This window comes from Entelurus aequoreus, linkage group LG12 (assembly GCF_033978785.1).
Source record: "Entelurus aequoreus isolate RoL-2023_Sb linkage group LG12, RoL_Eaeq_v1.1, whole genome shotgun sequence".
Classification (NCBI taxonomy): domain Eukaryota; kingdom Metazoa; phylum Chordata; class Actinopteri; order Syngnathiformes; family Syngnathidae; genus Entelurus; species Entelurus aequoreus.
In genome coordinates, this window is record NC_084742.1 from 62,027,655 (window position 1) to 62,048,510 (window position 20,856).

Sequence of the window (20,856 nt, forward strand, 5' to 3'; positions counted from 1 at the left end):
CAACCAGCTATTGCAAGGAATTTAGGGATTTCACCATCTACGTTCCGTAATATCATCAAAGGGTTCAGAGAATCTGGAGAAATCACTGCACGTGAGACATGATATTACGGACCTTCGATCCCTCAGGCTGTACTGCATCAAAAAGCGACATCAGTGTGTAAAGGGTATCACCACATGGGCTCAGAAACACTTCAGAAAACCACTGTCAGTAACTACAGTTGGTCGCTGCATCTGTAAGTGCAAGTTAAAACTCTCCTCCGCAAAGCGAAAGCCATTTATCAACAACACCCAGAAATGCCGCCGGCTTCGCTGGGCCCGAGCTCATCTAAGATGGACTGATGCAAAGTGGGAAAGTGTTCTGTGGTCTGACGAGTCCACATTTCAAATTGTTTTTGGAAACTGGACGTCGGAGGAAAAACTATTTGGACTGTTCTAGGCGCAAAGTGTAAAAGCCAGCATGTGTGATGGTATGGGGGTGTATTAGTGCCCAAGACATGGGTAACTTACACATCTGTGAAGGCGCCATTAATGCGGAAAGGTACATACAGCTTTTGGAGCAACATATGTTGCCATCCAAGCAACGTTACCATGGACGCCCCTGCTTATTTCAGCAAGACAATGCCAAGCCACGTGTTACGTCAACGTGGCTTCATAGTGAAAGAGTGCGGGTACTAGACTGGCCTGCCTGTAGTCCAGACCTGTCTCCCATTGAAAATGTGTGGTGCATTATGAAGCCTAAAAGGCTATGAAGCCCGTTAAAAGGAAAGGCCATGTAACACAGTGGTGAACATGCCCTTTCCCAACTATTTTGGCACGAGTTGCAGCCATGAAATTCTAAGTTAATTATTATTTGCAACAAAAAAAATAAATTTTATGAGTTTGAACATCAAATATGTTGTCTTTGTAGTGCATTCAACTGAATATGGCTTGAAAAGGATTTGCAAATCATTGTATTCCGTTTATATTTACATCTAACACAATTTCCCAACTCATATGGAAACGGGGTTTGTGAAAAACACAAAACATGAAAGTTGTTGCTGAGTGAAGAAAGAGTTTGTACAAACCATCTTTAGTGCCAAGCCTCTCTCACTGCTTCCTGCGTAGATTCCCAGGCAGGAAATAGCGATCACGCCGATGGCAAACACCCACACCCACGCCATGCCGGGTGCCCCCACCGCTGACAGCTGCTCAACACAACAACACAATATCACAACGTTACCACTAAAAAATTAAAAACACTGATACAACATGAAAAACACAATGACACACCAACACTACCACACAATGACACGACAAAAACAACACGACAACACAAACACATCATTACACAATGACACAATAACGACAACACAATGACACAGTGACACAACGACACAATGATACAATGACAGCACAATGACACAGTGACACAGCAACACGGTGCCACAATAACACAATGACATGATGACAACACAATGACACAGTGACACAACAACGCAATGGCAACACAATGAAACAGTGACACAACAACACAATGACACAATAACACAACAACACAATGACACAACAATACAATGACACCACAATGACACAATAACACAATGACATGATGACAACACAATGACACAGTGACACAACAACACAATGACACAACAATACAATGACACCACAATGACACCGCAATGACACAATAACACAATGACACAGTGACGCAACAGCACAATGACAACACAATGATACAATAACACAATGACACAGTGACACAACAACACAATGACACAATGACAACACAATTACACAATGACACAACAAGACAATGACACGATGACAACACAATGACACAATATCAAGGACACAATAAAACAAACAAGGGAACAATGTGACGATGACACAACCACACAAGACACAATAACACAATGACAACACAATGACAATAACACAACCACACAAGACACAATAACACAATGACAATAACACAACCACACAAGACACAATAACACAATGACAACACAATGACAATAACACAACCACACAAGACACAATAACACAATGACAACACAATGACAATAACACAACCACACAAGACACAATAACACAATGACAACACAATGACAATAACACAACCACACAAGACACAATAACACAATGACAACACAATGACAATAACACAACCACACAAGACACAATAACACAATGACAACACAATGACAATAACACAACCACACAAGACACAATAACACAATGACAACACAATGACAATAACACAACCACACAAGACACAATAACACAATGACAACACAATGACAATAACACAACCACACAAGACACAATAACACAGTGACAACACAATGACAACACAATGACAATAACACAACCACACAAGACACAATAACACAATGACAACACAATGACAATAACACAACCACACAAGACACAATAACACAATGACAACACAATGACAATAACACAACCACACAAGACACAATAACACAATGACAACACAATGACAATAACACAACCACACAAGACACAATAACACAATGACAACACAATGACAATAACACAACCACACAAGACACAATAACACAATGACAACACAATGACAATAACACAACCACAATGACAACACAATGACAACACAATGACCATAACACAACCACACAAGACACAATAACACAATGACAACACAATGACAATAACACAACCACACAAGACACAATAACACAATGACAACACAATGACAATAACACAACCACACAAGACACAATAACACAGTGACAACACAATGACAACACAATGACAACACAATGACAATAACACAACCACACAAGACACAATAACACAATGACAACACAATGACAATAACACAACCACACAAGACACAATAACACAATGACAACACAATGACAATAACACAACCACACAAGACACAATAACACAGTGACAACACAATGACAACACAATGACAATAACACAACCACACAAGACACAATAACACAATGACAACACAATGACAATAACACAACCACACAAGACACAATAATACAGTAACAACACAATGACAACACAATGACAATAACACAAATACACAAGATGCAATAACACAATGACAACACAATGACAATAAATAACACAACCACACAAGACAATAACACAGTGAAGCTTTTAAAGTCATTTTTGTGAGCAGGTTCTGACTTTAATGTTAACAAATGACAATAAAATCTCGTAAAGCTCCTTTTTAAGTGTAAAATAAAATAACGTACTGTGTCTTTAAGAGTGAAATAAATCACTTACTGCGTCTCTAAGTGTAAAATTAAATAAAGAACTACCCTTTTAACGGTAAAATTAAATCACTTATTGTTATCTTAAGTGTACAATACGATCAAGTACTGCTTCTTTGAAGGTCAAATAAAATCACATACTGTTTCTTTAAGTGTAAAACAAACACACATACTGCTTCTTTAAGTGTCAAATAAAATCACCCACGGTTTCTTCAAGAGTAAAATAAAATCAAGTACCGCTTCTTCAAGTGTAAAATAAAATCACAGACTGCCTCTTAAAGCATAAAATAAAATCACGTACTGCTCCTTTAAGTGTCAATAAAATCACATACTTCTTTAACATTTTTAAGTGCAAAATAAAATCGCCTACTGTTGCTTTAAACATAAAATAAAACTCAACATTCTTTGTCTTTAAAGGTAAAATGGTCAAATGAAATCACGTACTGCTGTTTTAAGTGTAAAATAAAGTCACACACATTTTCCTTTAAGTCCATCCATCCATCCATCCATCTTCAACCGCTTATCCGGAATCGGGTCGCGGGGACAGCAGCTCCAGCAAAGACCCCCAGACTTCCCTCTCCAGAGCAACATTTGCGACTTCCTCCTGGGGAATCCCGAAGCGTTCCCAGGCCAGAGAGGAGATGTAATCCCCCCATCTGGTCCTTGGCCTGCCGCGGGGCCTCCTCCCAGTGGGACGTGCAACGAGGACCTCCCTAGGGAGACGCTCGTGAGGCATCCGCACGAGATGCCCGAACCACCTAAGCTGGCTCCTTTCCAAGCGAAGGAGCACCGGCTCTACTCCGAGTCTCTCTCGGGTGACTGCACTTCTCACCCTATCTCTAAGGGAGATGCCAGCCACCCTTCTGAGGAAACTCATTTCGGCCGCTTGTATCCGCGATCTTATTCTTTCGGTCATTACCCACACTTCATGACCATAGGTGAGAGTAGGAATGTAGATAGCTCGGTAGACCGAGAGCTTTGCCTTCTGGCTCAGCTCCCGTTTCGTCACAACAGTGCGGCAGAGAGACTGCAATACTGCCCCAGCTGCTCCGATTCTCCGGCTGATTTCCTTCTCCATCTTTCCCTCACTCGTGAACAAGACCCCAAGATACTTAAACTCCTCCACCTGGGACAGAGTCCTGTCCCCTACCCGGACTGTACAAACCATCGGTTTCCTGCTGAGAACCATGGCCTCAGATTTGGAGATGCTGATCCTCATTCCAGCCGCTGAACACTCGCCTGCGAACCGATCCAGTGAGAGCTGAAGGTCACGAACCGAAGGTGCCATCAGGACCACATCATCTGCAAACAGCAGTGACGCAACCTTTAGCCCCCCGAGACGTATACCCTCTCCGCCATGGCCACGACTCCGCCTAGAAATCCTGTCCATGAAAATCACAAACAGGATAGGTGACAGAGCGCAGCCCTGGCGGAGACCAACCCCCACTGGAAACGGATCCGACTTACATCCAAGCACCCGGACACAACTCTCGCTTTGGTTGTACAGAGATTGGATGGCCCTCAACAGGGTTCCCCTCACTCCGTACTCCCTCAGCACCTCCCACAAGATCTCCCGAGGGACGCGGTCATACGCCTTCTCCAAATCCACAAAACACATGTAGACTGGATAGGCATACTCCCAGGCCCTCTCCAGGATTCCCGCAAGCGTAAAGAGTTGGTCAGTTGTTCCACGACCAGGACGGAATCCACATTGCTCCTCTTGAATCTGAGGTTCGACTATCGACCGGACCCTCCTTTCCAGTACCTTGGCGTAAACTTTCCCAGGGAGGCTGAGTAGTGTGATACCCCTGTAATTAGCACACACCCTCTGGTCCCCCTTTTTGAAAAGGGGAACCACCACCCCAGTCTGCCACTCCCTCGGCACTGTTCCAGACTTCCACGCAATGTTGAAAAGGCGTATCAACCAAGACAGCCCATCAACACCCAGAGCCTTCAGCATTTCTGGACGGATCTCGTCAACCCCCGGAGCTTTGCCACCGTGGAGTTGTCTAACTACCTCAGTGACTTCACTCCGAGAGATCGACGTCGATCCCCCATCATCCTCAGGCCCTGCTCCTATCAGGGAGGGTGTGTCTGATGTATTTGGGTTCAGGAGTTCCTCAAAGTGCTCTTTCCAACGCCCCACGACTTCCTCACTTGACGTCAGCAAAGTCCCATCCTTGCCGTACACAGCTTGGATGGTTCCCTGCTTCCCCCTCCTGAGGTGCCGTATGGTCTTCCAGAACAGCTTTGGTGCCGCCCGATAGTCCTTCTCCATGGATTCCCCGAACTGCTCCCACACCCTCTGCTTAGCCTCGTCCACAGCCACGGCCGCTGCCCTTCGGGCCCGTCGGTACCTTGCAACTGCCTCCGGAGTCCCCTGGGATAACATACCCCGGTAGGACTCCTTCTTCAGTCGGACGGCTTCCCTGACCACCACTGTCCACCAGGGTGTTCGAGGGTTACCGCCCCTTGAGGCACCTAAGACCTTCTGGCCACAGCTCGCATCTGCAGCTTTAGCAATAGAGGCTTTGAACATTGCCCATTCCTGTTCAATGTCCCCAACCTCCACAGGGATGGCAGAGAAGTCCCGCCGGAGGTGGGAGTTGAAGTCCTTCCGGACAGAGGACTCCTCCAAACGTTCCCAGTTCACCCGCACTACACGCTTGGGTTTGCCAGGTCTGTCCAGAGGTTTCCCCCGCCATCTAACCCAACTCACCACCAGATGGTGATCAGTTGACAGTTCAGCCCCTCTCTTCACCCGAGTGTCCAAAACATACGGCCTCAGATCAGCTGATACGATTACAAAATCGATCATTGATCTTTGGCCTAGGGTGCTCTGGTACCAGGTACACCTATGAGCATCCTTATGCTTGAACATGGTGTTTGTTATCGCAAGTCCGTGACTAGCACAGAAGTCCAATAACAATCCACCACTCAGGTTCAGATCAGGGAGACCGTTCCTCCCAATCACACCAGTCCAAGTATCACTGTCATTGCCCACGTGCGCGTTGAAGTCCCCCAGCAAGACTATGGAATCCCCTGCCGGCGCCCCATACAGGACCCCATGCAAGGTATCCAAGAAGGCTGAATACTCTGAACTCCTGTTTGGTGCGTATGCACAAACAACAGTCAGAGTTTTCCCCCCTCCAACCCTAAGGCGAAGGGAGGCGACCCTCTTGTCCACTGGGGTGAACTCCAACGTACAGGCACTCAGCCGGGGACTCGTGAGTATCCCCACACCCGCCTGTGCCCTCACACCCTGAGCAACTCCAGAAGTGAACAAGGTCCATCCCTTGTCCAGGAGTGTGGTTTCAGAGCCCTTGCTATGCGTAGAGGTAAGCCCCACCAGATCCAACCGGTAGCGCTCCACCTCTCGCACCAGCTCAGGCTCCTTCCCCACCAGCGTAGAGACGTTCCACGTCCCGAAAGTCAGCCTCTGCTGCCCCGAATTGGTCCGTCCGGAGCCTCCACTTTCACCGCCATCCACTTGGCAGCGCACCCGACCCCACTGGTTCCGACCGCGGGTGGTGGGCCCACGTGGCAGAGAAGATGGTGTGTCCACGTAGCTTCTTCGGGCTGTGCCCGGCCGGGCTCCGTGGCAAGCCCGGCCACCAGGCGCTCGCTGACGAGCCCTACCTCCGGGCCTAGCTCCGGAGGAGGGCCCCGGGCTTCCTCCGGGCCGGGTAACACATCCTCTTTTAGTGTAGTTCATGGGGGGTATCGTAACCCTGATGGGGGGGGCATTCGGGTGCTACACCTTGCCCAAGGGTGACCCGGAACTATGTAAGGCAGGGGCGTTCAACTCCCTGAGGCTTAATACAAGCCCACATACCATATTTTCCTTTAAGTGTAAAAAAAAAATCAAATATTTAATTTAATACAAAAAATCAAATACTTCATCTTTGAGGGTAAAATTAAATATTGTACTAGTCCTTTAAGTGTCAAATAAAATCACACACATTTTCCTTTAAGTGTAAAAAAAAAATCAAATAATTTAATTTTTATATATTTTTTAAATATGGCAATATCGCGAAATGATCAAGTATGACACATAGAATAGATCTGCTATCCCCTTTTAAATAAAAAAATGTCATTTCAGTAGGCCTTTAAAATTGCACTTTATAAGTTAACCCGGCCGTATTGTTGCAATGTTAAGATTTCCTCATTGATACCGTATATAAACTATCAGACTGCGTGGTCGGTAGTAGTGGCTTTCAGTAGGCCTTTAATACAAGTGTTGATGCGATACCTGAACCATCATTCAATTGATCAATTGTGACATTTATACACGAAGGTATAGCAGTCGCAATTTCAATGAAATCTTTGAGATCCTTTTCTAGCGACAAAAGTCCTTGGCTTTTGGGTGTTTGTATGTAAGGGGTCACCAGACTGTAATTGGCAGAGACAACATAAGTCCCAATTGATGCTGCTGCTGCTGCTATTACCATCAGATGATGTGGAGGCCATGTTGTTTGATAATAGCTTACACTGAAAAATGCATTACATGAAAATAAAGTTGATGATTTTCACAGTGTTAAATTAGGCCAGGGGTGTCCAAACTTTTTCCACTGAGGGCCACACACTAAAAATCAAAGCAAGCGAGGGCCATTTTGATATTTTTTATTTTAAAAACCAATTGAATATATGTATAAAAAAATATACCTTTAGGCCTCCACTCAGGCTTAATCCCGGGGACCCCAAAGGGTTTTGGAAAAAAAAAATATTAAAAATGTGTCATTTTTCAGTATTATTATTATTATTATTATTATTTTTTAAATCTCTAGATCAGGGGTCGGCAACCCAAAATGTTGAAAGAGCCATATTGGACCAAAAATACAAAAACAAATCTGTCTGGAGCCGCAAAAAATTAAAAGCCATATTACATACAGATAGTGTGTCATGAGATATACATTGAATTAAGATGACTTAAAGGAAACTAAATGACCTCAAATATACCTACAAATGAGGCATAATGCTGCAATGCGTACATATAGCTAGCCTAAATAGCATGTTAGCATCGATTAGCTTGCAGTCATGCACTGACCAAATATGTCTGACTAGCACTCCACACAAGTCAATAACATCAACAAAACTCACCTTTGTGCATTCACGCACAACGTTAAAAGTGTGGTGGACAGAATGAGACAGAAAAAGAAGTGGCATAAAACACGTCTTAGAAAGTCGGAGAAAGTTATACTTGTAAACAAACTACGGTGAGTTCAAGGACCGCCAAAATTAGTAGGACAAAACGGCGCTCGCCAAATACTCGAATCAGTGAAGCATGTTTAATATAAACAGTGTGCTTTATAACAATTAGGGAGGTTTGCGTCATGTTTGTCCTCCTACGGAAACCATATTAAAACAAACAAAAAAAAATTTCCTCATCTTTTTCCATTTTTCATACATTTTTAAAAAAGCTCCTGAGAGCCACTAGGGCGGCGCTAAAGAGCCGCATGCGGCTCTAGAGCCGCGGGTTGCCGACCCCTGCTCTAGATCAACATTAGGTCTATCTGTCAATATAACGTTTTTAAAGATTTAAGTTGTGTGCTCTTTTTATCAAAGAAAACCCAGTTTTTTATGGAAAAAACACAAAATATGCAATATTTTCACTCAATACAATTTTTAAGTGGAATATTTGAGATGATATAATAACTGGAGCCTTAAAAAGGTCAATAACACCAGTGATTTTAATTCATTGTTATTTTTTGAGCAATGACACTTAAAAACAAATCACACTACAATTATTGGGGATTCAAAAGGGTCCTACTCATCAAAGTGTTAAAAAATAAATCCTACATTTTTTTTACGGTTTACTTTTAACACAATCTCGAGATCCACTTCAGATCTATCCGTCAATTATAAGTTTTATTGTTGTTTATGTTTTTTGTTTGTTCGTTTTAGGCCCTTCTTTTAAAAAACAACAGCTCAGTTTTTTATATGGCAAACACAAAATATGCAACATTTTCCCCAAAAAATACCTCAAAGTGGAATATTTAAAGGCCTACTGAAATGAATTTTTTTTATTTAAACGGGAATAGCAGATCCATTCTATGTGTCATACTTGATCATTTCGCGATATTGCCATATTTTTGCTGAAAGGATTTAGTAGAGAAAAAAAAGTTCGCAACTTTTGCTCGCTGATAAAAAAAACCTTGCCCCTACCGGAAGTAGCGTGACGTCACAAGTGGTAGTGCTGCTCACAATTCCCCATTGTTTACAATGGAGCGAGAGATATTAGGAGCGAGAAAGTGACGATTACCCCATTAATTTGAGCGAGGATGAAAGATTCGTGGATGAGGAACGTTAGAGTGACGGACTAGAATGCAGTTCAAGAGATATCTTTTTTCGCTCTGACCGTAACTTAGGTACAAGCTGGCTCATTGGAATCCACACTCTCTCCTTTTTCTATTGTGGATCACGGATTTGTATTTTAAACCACCTCGGATACTATATCCTCTTGAAAATGAGAGTTGAGAAGGCGAAATGGACATTAACAGTGACTTTTATCTCCACGACAATACATCGACGAAGCTCTTTAGCATGAGCTAACGTGATAGCATCTGTCTCAAATGCAGATAGAAACAAAATAAATAAATCCCTGACTGGAAGGATAGACAGAAGATCAACAATACTACTATCAGGAGACACCGAACCAAACACTGGACATGTAAATACATGGTTAATGTGTATTCGACGCCTGTCGAAGCCTAGCAATGCTGTTGCTAACGATGCTAACTTAACAACGGGACCTCGTCAGAGCTATAAAACATTAGCGCTCCACCTACGCCAGCCAGCCCTCCTCTGCTCATCAACACCCGTGCTCACCTGCGTTCCAACGATCGACGATGCGGTCGGCGGCCCGGAGACGTAGGAAGTCAAGGTGAGTTTGCCGCTAGCACGTCTGCTATCCAACAAAGTCCTCCTTGTTGTGTTGCTACAGCCAGCCGCTAATACACCGATCCCACCTACAACTTTCTTCTTTGCAGCCTCCATTGTTCATTAAACAAATTGCAAAAGATACACCAACACAGATGTCCAGAATACTGTGGAATTTTGTCGAAGAAAACAGAGCTCTGTGTATTGTGTCCAAAAGGGTCCAAACACTTCCGTGGACCTCGCGACGTCACGCGCATACGTCATCCTCCAAAGGCGTTTTGAACCGGAAGTTCCCCGGGAAATTTAAAATTGCACTTTATAAGTTAACCCGGCCGTATTGGCATGTGTTGCAATGTTAAAATTTCATCATTGATATATAAACTATCAGACTGCGTGGTCGGTAGTAGTGGCTTTCAGTAGGCGTTTTGAACCGGAAGTTCCCCGGGAAATTTAAAATTGCACTTTATAAGTTAACCCGGCCGTATTGGCATGTGTTGCAATGTTAAAATTTCATCATTTATATATAAACTATCAGACTGCGTGGTCGGTAGTAGTGACTTAATTGGAGCCTTGAATAGGTTAATAATTCATAATAATATTGATTTTGATTCATTATTATTTTTTAAACAAAGAAACAGCCTGCATGGCAGCTTTGTGTTATTAGAGTAAACATTGCAACATTTTCTTGTTACATTTCACCTGTTTGCTCTTATATACCACTTTTTACGTTTTTAATTTTTTTCAATCGTATTTTTAAAATGTGCCGTGGGGCCGTTAAAAAATGACCTGCGGGCCGCACTTTGGACAGCCCTGGATTAGGCAGTAGAATGACAGTACATATAGATAAGCTCTTCTGTATGATTTTCACATCAGGAGAAGTCAGGAGACACAACAGCAGCCTGTCGAGGGACCAAACTATTATCACACTGTGTGGATAACAGTATCGGAGCCTTCTCTGTAAGATACCTTTCTGTTTCTGTTGAAACAGAAAGCTATATTACAGGGGGGGCACTGACTTTCTATACTTTTAGCTTTCTGTTTCTGTTGAAACAGAAAGCTATATTACAGGGGGGAGGGGGTTAACACTGACTTTCTCTACTTTTACTAATGTTACAATGAAATATATCTGTAGCTTTACATTCTATCTGTGTTGAAATATATGTGCAATACATTTTGGTAGATAATGGCTATGTTGTTAATATAGGCTGACCATATTCTGAAATCCCAAAAAGAGGACACATATATGCGTGCCAAGGCGGGCAGCGCGCCAATGCCGGGACTAGGTGAAAATTTACCAATGATACTCCGAAATTGCTTTATAAATAATATATATTTTTAAATAAAGCATTTTTTCTCCTCTGTTGACAGCAGTGTTGGCGCTAGGAATTTTCAAAATGGGGTCCCACGGGCCCCATCAAGTCATAAAAATGGGGTCCCACAGTAAATTTTTTGGGTCCCAATTTTTGTAAGCGTTTTGAAAACAAATGACAAATGTATGCATTATCCTGTTGCATCTCACATTCTATATTGTGTTTTGGAAAAAGGTTGTCATAAACGTTACTTAATTCATTAAAAAAGATAATACAAAAGAAAACAAATGTGTATGCATATGTAAATGTATTCAGTTATAAACATTCATTCACTTTCTTCTTTCCTTCATGGATCTAAACTTTACTACTGCTGCTAGTTTTTTATATGTTTTTATTTAATACGTTGTAGGCAGGCCTGGCCCTAACCAATCTGGCGCCCTAGGCAAGATTTTAGGTGGCGCCCCCCCACATCGGCAGTGAAGTGTATATACTCACAAGAAACCGAATAGCTTTGTCTTTGACCTTTTTTTAACTTAAAGAAAGCAAATTAACATATTATATAAGAATGTTATGTTATGATGATCTTTAACCGAATCACAGCAGTGCTCAAATTAAAAAACAGCATTCCCTCTCATGTGATATTGCTTAATTAACATTAATGATGTGCACTTTAACAACTAGGCTTACAACTATACATAATATATAAAGGGGTGGAAAAGTGACTATTACCTGCAGGGCAAACATTAGCTAACCAGAAGGCAATAACAATGTCAACAAAAAACACCTGCTTAAAAGATCTAATACAAATGTCCCTGAGGAATGTAAGGTGGGAGTACTGTAATTACCTAATGTTACATTATTATTTTCCATAACAATTTAGCCCCCTCCACAATATTAACCCGACGTTAAAACAGAACTAGCTATTTGTTGATTAGCAATTGCCGAATCATATAACATTAGCTTAATGCTAAAAAGCCAGGTTACTATCACATTCTGTAACAGACAAATAATTTCATGTAGGCTAACGTTACTTCCCTGCTACCTATGTCTTTTTCTCGTTTCTCCTTCTTTTCTCTTTTTTCTTCCCTGTGCACCTGACAGTTTTGGCCGGTTTGACATCTTGTGTTGATTTTTTGATGTGGTAAGAGTCATGATACGGAAGGGAGGGGCGCACCGTGCGGGGGGAAGGGGGGGCGTAATGTTGTAACAAATAATATTTCTATTGAATAGGCTTTACTTTGCATTTTAATTAACGTGGGATTATTTTTTGTATGTAGAAATAATAGTACCAACTTTTTTTTTTTTTTTTCTCCAACATTTGTGGCACTGGCGTGGCGCCCCCTGATGGACGGCGCCCTTAGCATTTGCCTATACGGCCTATGCCACGGGCCGGCCCTGGTTGTAGGTGTATTTATTTCAGTATAAAAGTGTAAAAAGTGTTTTGCTTGGGTCATGAAATGATGATAATGGTGTGCCAGGGCATACATACATTTTATATTTAACGCTTAAATCTCTGGAGTCTACATCAACTTCGAATCTATTCCTCATTTCAAAATGTTTTAGTTTTTTTTTATGTTGTTTTTTTTGTTTGTTTGTTTTCCGCCCTTTTTTGTCAAACAAAACTATGTTTTTTATGGCAAACACACAAAACATGCAAAATCTTCCACCAAAAATATTTTTCAAAGTGGAATATTTGATGTGAAGTAATCGGAACCTTTGATAGGTCAATAATTCATAATAACATAACAATGACACTTTGAAAGAAAAAAAAACAGCTTTGTTTTATTAGTCAACATTGCAACTTTTTCTAAATTACATTTCACCTTTAAACTTTTTTATTTCACTTTTGTTATGTTTTTGTTCATTTCAATAGTATTTTTAGAATGTGCCGTGGACCTTTAAAACATTAGCTGTGGGCCACAAATGGTAAAAAAAATTTTTAAAAAAATTAATAATCTGCGTCCTTTCTGATTTCAATGCGTTAAAAATACACAAAAAGTGTGTTAACGCCAACACTGGTTGACAGTATAACAAAATAAGTCACACTTATATTCTGTAACATTCACAGTTTTGGAAAAAAAGTGCAGAGGTAGAAATATTCAAAATAACCTCTTGTATATAATGTAAACATAAATAATGCCTCAAAAGAAGTTCATTAAATTTAAACAAAAAAACAGCAGACGAGCTCTCGCCCTGCACAGCTGTTTTGTGCGTTGTAGTGTCAATATGGGCTTGTAGATCTTTATTTGCCACAGATACATACGTTCCTGCTTTGCACACAGTGCATTCAGCTTCCCATGTGTCACGGCCAGGACGAAAACTCGAATACTTTTCCCGCAAATCATCCGTGAAGTTGCATTTACGTTTAGGCATTTCTTGTTCTCATGTCTGTCTCCACTCACTAGCTCTCTCACTCTGTGTCTCTGCCCCTCCCTCACGAATGTTGCTACGTGCGCGCACCTTCAGGTTTGTTTTTTTCAACCCCTTCTTAACTTAACCCTGAACGTACATTGAAAATACACGCAACCCTAATTCAAAATGCCGGACATTTGAGGCATTTAAGAAACCCCGCCCGGACACCCCGGACACCCCCGCAAAAGAGGACATGTCCGGGGAAAAGAGGACGTATGGTCAGCCTATGTTAATATGGAAATTAAAGGCCTACTGAAAGCCACTAGTACCGACCACGCAGTCTGATAGTTTATATATCAATGATGAAATCTTAACATTGCAACACATGCCAATACGGCCGGGTTAACTTATAAAGTGCAATTTTAAATTTCCCGCGAAACTTCCGGTTGAAAACTCCTTTGGATGATGACGTATGCGCGTGACGTAGCCATTGAATCCAAGACATAAAGCTCTGTTTTCATTTCAAAATTCCACAGTATTCTGGACATCTGTGTTGGTGAATCTTTTGCAATTTGTTTAATGAACAATGGAGACTGCAAAGAAGAAAGCTGTAGGTGGGATCAGTGTATTAGCGGCGGACTACAGCAACACAACCAGGAAGACAGAGATGGATAGCAGACGCGTTAGCCGGCGAACTCACCTTAACTTCCTCCATCTCGCCGACCGCATCTGTGATCGGGTGAAGTCCTTCGTCGCACCGTCGATCGCTGGAACGCAGGTGAGCACGGGTGTTGATGAGCAGATGAGGGCTGGCTGGCGTAGGTGGATAGCTAATGTTTTTAGCATAGCTCTGTGAGGTCCGGTTGCTAAGTTAGCTTCAATGGCGTCGTTAGCAACAGCATTGTTAATCTTCGCCAAGCTGGAAAGCATTAACCGTGTATTTACATGTCCATGGTTTAATAGTATTGTTGATTTTCTGTCTATCCTTCCAGTCAGGGATTTATTTATTTTGTTTCTATATGCAGTTAAGCACGATGCTATCACGTTAGCTCCGTAGCTAAAGTGTTTCACCGATGTATTGTCGTGGAGATAAAAGTCACTGTGAATGTCCATTTCGCGTTCTCGACTCTCATTTTCAAGAGGATATAGTATCCGAGGTGGTTTAAAATACAAATCCGTGATCCACAACAGAAAAAGGAGAGAGTGTGGAATCCAATGAGCCAGCTTGTACCTAAGTTACGGTCAGAGCGAAAAAAGATATGTCTTGCACTGTATTCTAGTCCGTCACTCTAACGTTCCTCATCCACGAATCTTTCATCCTCGCTCAAATTAATGGGGTAATCGTCGCTTTCTCGGTCCGAATCGCTTTAGCTGCGTTGAAAACAATGGGGAAATATGAGGAGGCGATCAACCGACTACGTCACGCTACTTCCGGTAGGGGCAAGGCTTTTTTTTATCAGAGACCAAAAGTTGTGAACTTTATCGTCGTTGTTCTATACTAAATCCTTTCAGCAAAAATATGGCAATATCGCGAAATGATCAAGTATGACACATAGGATGGATCTGCTATCCCCATTTAAATAAAACAAATTCATTTCAGTAGGCCTTTAAAGTGCTCTAATAAATAAATGATCATAAATCTGATCATTCCAGTATGTTTCTGATGCTCAAAAAACCTAAAATAGTTTGCCAAAAGTATCAAAAGTTAAGGTACACCTAATTTTGACATAGCCGCCATCTTGGAAATATGCCAATTAGGTGTCCAGACACACCCAATCATAAAGATGATTTTTCCATCGTATTTGTAATTGTCAAAAAACATGAAATAGACACCAAGTTTGGATTTGTAGCTCATGTGGTTCAAATGTAGAGGCGAAAGCGTGTTCAGGTGGCGGCCATATTGGATCGGCCGCTGTGGCGACCCCAAAGGTCACCGACGCGGGCGCCCCAGCCAAATCATTTAAGTACGCCCTGAGCTACACCTGTGCCAAATTTGACGCTTTTATACAAAAGTGAACGAACACACCCTAAAATCTCCCTAAGGGCCCCCACTACTACTCCTTTAAGTGTAAAATAAAATCACATACTACTCCAGCTCCCGCCATCAGTGTGTGAATGTATGTGTGTGAATGGGTGAATGTGCAAATAGTGTCAAAGCGCTTTGAGTTCCTTAAAAAGGTAGAAAAGCGCTATACAAGTACGACCCATTTACCATTTACAATTCCTTTAAGTGTAAAATAAAATCACATACTACTCCTTTAAATGTAAAATAAAATCATGTACTACTCCTTTAAGTGTAAAATAAAATCACATACTGCTACTTTAAGTGTAAAATAAATTAATGTATTACTTATTTGAGTGTAAAATAAAATCACATACTGCTACTTTAAGTGTAAAATAAATTAATGTATTACTTATTTGAGTGTAAAATTAAATCACATACTGCTACTTTAAGTGTAAAATAAAATCTTGTACTACTCCTTTAAGTGTAAAATCAAATCACATACTACTCCTTTAAATGTAAAATAAAATCTAGTACTACTCCTTTAAGTGTGTAAAATCAAATCACATACTACTCCTTGAAGTGTAAAATTAAATCACATACTACTCCTTTAAATGTAAAATAAAATCTAGTACTACTCCTTTAAGTGTGTAAAATCAAATCACATACTACTCCTTGAAGTGTAAAATTAAATCACATACTACTCCTTTAAGTGTAAAATAAAATCACATACTGTTACATTAAGTGAAGTGAATTATATTTATATAGCGCTTTTCTCTAGTGACTCAAAGCGCTTTACATAGTGAAAACCCAATATCTAAGTTACATTTAAACCAGTGTGGGTGGCACTGAGAGCAGGTGGGTAAAGTGTCTTGCCCAAGGACACAACGGCAGTGACTAGGATGGCGGAAGCGGGAATCGAACCTGCAACCCTCAGGTTGATGGCACGGCCACTCTACCAACCGAGCTATACCGCCCCACTGTGTAAACAGTGTAAAATCAAATCACATACTACTCCTTTAAATGTAAAATAAAATCCTGTACTACTCCTTTAATTGTAAAATAAAATCACATACTACTCCCTTAAGTGTAAAATAAAATCACATACTGCTACTTTAAGTGTAAAATAAATTAATGTACTACTTATTTAAGTGTAAAATAAAATCACATACTGCTTTTTTAAATATAAAATACAATCACATAGTACTCCTTTAAGTGTAAAATAAAATCACATACTGCTACTTTAAGTGTAAAATAAATCAATGTACTACTTATTTAAATGTAAAATAAAAACACATACTGCTTCTTTATATGTAAAATAAAATCACATACTTCATCTTTTAAGGTAAAATAAAATCTTGCACTACTCCTTTAAATGTAAAATGAAATCACATACTGCTACTTTAAGTGTAAAATAAAATCGTGTACTACTCCTTTAAGTGTAAAATCAAATCACATACTACTCCTTTAAATGTAAAATAAAATCTTGTACTACTTCTTTAAGTGTAAAATAAAATCACATACTACTCCTTTAAATGTAAAATAAAATCTTGTACTACTCCTTTAAGTGTAAAATAAAATCACATACTGCTACTTTAAGTGTAAAATAAATTAATGTACTACTTATTTAAGTGTAAAATAAAATCACATACTGCTTCTTTAAATGTAAAATACAATCACATAGTACTCCTTTAAGTGTAAAATAAAATCACATACTGCTACTTTAAGTGTAAAATAAATCAATGTACTACTTATTTAAAAAGTAAAATAAAATCACATACTGCTTCTTTAAATGTAAAATAAAATCACATACTTCATCTTTTAAGGTAAAATAAAATCTTGCACTACTCCTTTAAGTGTAAAATGAAATCACACACTGCTACTTTAAGTGTAAAATAAAATCTTGTACTACTCCTTTAAGTGTAAAATCAAATCACATACTACTCCTTTAAATGTAAAATAAAATATTGTACTACTCCTTTAAATGTGTAAAATAAAATCACATACTACTCCTTTAAGTGTAAAATAAAATCACATACTACTCCTTTAAGTGTAAAATAAAATCACACACTGTTACATTAAGTGTAAAATAAAATCACATACCACTCCTTTAAGTGTAAAATAAAATCACATACTACTCCTTTAAATGTAAAATAGAATCTTGTACTAATCCTTTAAGTGTAAAATAAAATCACACACTACTCCTTTAAGTGTAAAATAAAATCACATACTGCTTCTTTAAGTGTAAAATAAAATCACGTACTGCTCCTTTAAGTGTAAAATAAAATCACACACTGCTACTTTAAGTGTAAAATACAATCTTGTACTACTCCTTTAAGTGTAAAATCAAATCACATACTACTCCTTTAAATGTAAAATAAAATATTGTACTACTCCTTTAAGTGTGTAAAATAAAATCACATACTACTCCTTTAAGTGTAAAATAAAATCACATACTGTTACATTAAGTGTAAAATAAAATCACATACCACTCCTTTAAGTGTAAAATAAAATCACATACTACTCCTTTAAATGTAAAATAGAATCTTGTACTAATCCTTTAAGTGTAAAATAAAATCACACACTACTCCTTTAAGTGTAAAATAAAATCACATACTGCTTCTTTAAGTGTAAAATAAAATCACGTACTACTCCTTTAAATGTAAAATAAAATCTTGTACTACTCCTTTAAGTGTAAAATGAAATCACACACTGCTACTTTAAGTGTAAAATAAAATCTTGTACTACTCCTTTAAGTGTAAAATAAAATCACATACTACTCCTTTAAATGTAAAATAAAATATTGTACTACTCCTTTAAATGTGTAAAATAAAATCACATACTACTCCTTTAAGTGTAAAATAAAATCACATACTACTCCTTTAAGTGTAAAATAAAATCACATACTGTTACATTAAGTGTAAAATAAAATCACATACCACTCCTTTAAATGTAAAATAAAATCACATACTACTCCTTTAAATGTAAAATAGAATCTTGTACTAATCCTTTAAGTGTAAAATAAAATCACACACTACTCATTTAAGTGTAAAATAAAATCACATACTGCTTCTTTAAGTGTAAAATAAAATCACGTACTGCTCCTTTAAGTGTAAAATAAAATCATGTACTACTTCTTTAAGTGTAAAATGAAATCACATACTGCTACTTTAAGTGTAAAATAAAATCTTGTACTACTCCTTTAAGTGTAAAATCAAATCACATACTACTCCCTTAAGTGTAAAATAAAATCTTGTACTACTCCTTTAAGTGTAAAATAAAATCACATACTACTCCTTTAAATGTAAAATAAAATATTGTACTACTCCTTTAAATGTGTAAAATAAAATCACATACTACTCCTTTAAGTGTAAAATAAAATCACATACTACTCCTTTAAGTGTAAAATAAAATCATGTACTACTCCTTAAAGTGTAAAATAAAATCACATAATGCTCCTTTAAATGTAAAATCCAATCAAATACTTCCTTTTTTTAGGGTAAAATAAAATCTTGTACTACTCCTTTAAGTGTAAAATAAAATCAAGTACTGCTTCTTTAAGTGTAAAATAAAATCTTGTACTACCCCTTTAAGTGTAAAATAAAATCATGTACTACTCCTTTAAGTGTAAAATAAAATCACGTACTACTCCTTTAAGTGTAAAATAAAATCATGTACTACTCCTTTAAGTGTAAAATAAAATCACATAATGCTCCTTTAAATGTAAAATCCAATCAAATACTTCATCTTTTAGGGTAAGATAAAATCTTGTACTACTCCTTTAAGTGTAAAATAAAATCACGTACTACTCCTTTAAGTGTAAAATAAAATCATGTACTACTCCTTTAAGTGTAAAATAAAATCACGTACTACTCCTTTAAGTGTAAAATAAAATCATGTACTACTCCTTTAAGTGTAAAATAAAATCACATAATGCTCCTTTAAATGTAAAATCCAATCAAATACTTCATCTTTTAGGGTAAGATAAAATCTTGTACTACTCCTTTAAGTGTAAATTAAAATCAAGTACTGCTTCTTTAAGTGTAAAATAAAATCACATAGTTCTCCTTTAAGTGTAAAATAAAATCTTGTACTACTCCTTTAAGTGTAAAATAAAATCACGTAGTTCTCCTTTAAGTGTCAAATCAAATCACGTAGTGCTCCTTTAAGTGTAAGACAATGCTTGCCGAGACCTTGAGATGATTGTGAAACATCCGCTGAGGAGAAAAACACAATGGAGTCCCCGCCTCCTGGAGGACATATAAGTGCATGAAGGTCTTTAGATGGTTCTCATCTCATCAGCGTGTTTACGCCGTGCTGCTTTATGAGAGTGGAAAGTTTTGCTTTGTCCCATCTGAATCTGATTTCCCTTCTAAAGACTCGTCATGGAGTCTAACGTTCCCCTGGCAGCACACTTAATGAGGGGGCCCAGGGCCTAGGTGGGGGCCGACCAATCAGAACACATGTCGATTGTTTTGCTTTGGACCAGGAACAGCTTTTTTGTCTTCATTCTTACTACGTTTCCCGACAATGCAATTATGTAAGAAGAGGAAATAAGAGCCTGCTGTTGCTCCGAAGTACTTTTCTGTACTTTTTTTTATTTTTTTTATTCAACTTATTAAACCTGCTGCACTTCATTTTCTCTACATGTCTATACAGTATGGAACTTTCTGCACTTTTTTTCTTTACCTATCAAAACATGTGACCCTGGCGCACAGGAAGAGAACCAACTTGGTTTTTCATGACTAAGTGTGAACAGTTTTTCCCATCAATAGGTTTCAAAATGTCCAGCTAAAATGAAAGCAAACCAAAACTAAATCCAATTCATTTGTTCCAAAATACATTTTGCAGAGAATAATGATAGTTTTACATGCAGAAAACTAGAGATGTCCGATAATGGCTTTTTTGCCGATATCCGATATTGTCCAACTCTTAATTACCGATTCCGATATCAACCGATACCGATATATACAGTCGTGGAATTAACACATTATTATGCCTAATTTTGTTGTGATGTATTAAACAATGTAACAAGGTTTTCCAAAATAAATCA

The 20,856-nt window shown here is 38.9% G+C and overlaps 1 protein-coding gene across 1 annotated transcript in view; it reads right to left on the reverse strand.

The window, feature by feature from the left end:
• The window catches only part of LOC133662404 (23 kDa integral membrane protein-like), a 39,421-nt gene that overhangs the window by 10,611 nt on the left and 7,954 nt on the right, over window positions 1-20,856 (reverse strand). Inside the window, exon 3 of the mRNA XM_062066369.1 lies at window positions 1,065-1,184. Coding sequence (XP_061922353.1) covers window positions 1,065-1,184 — 120 coding nt within the window. The remainder of the gene's footprint in view (window positions 1-1,064; window positions 1,185-20,856) is intronic.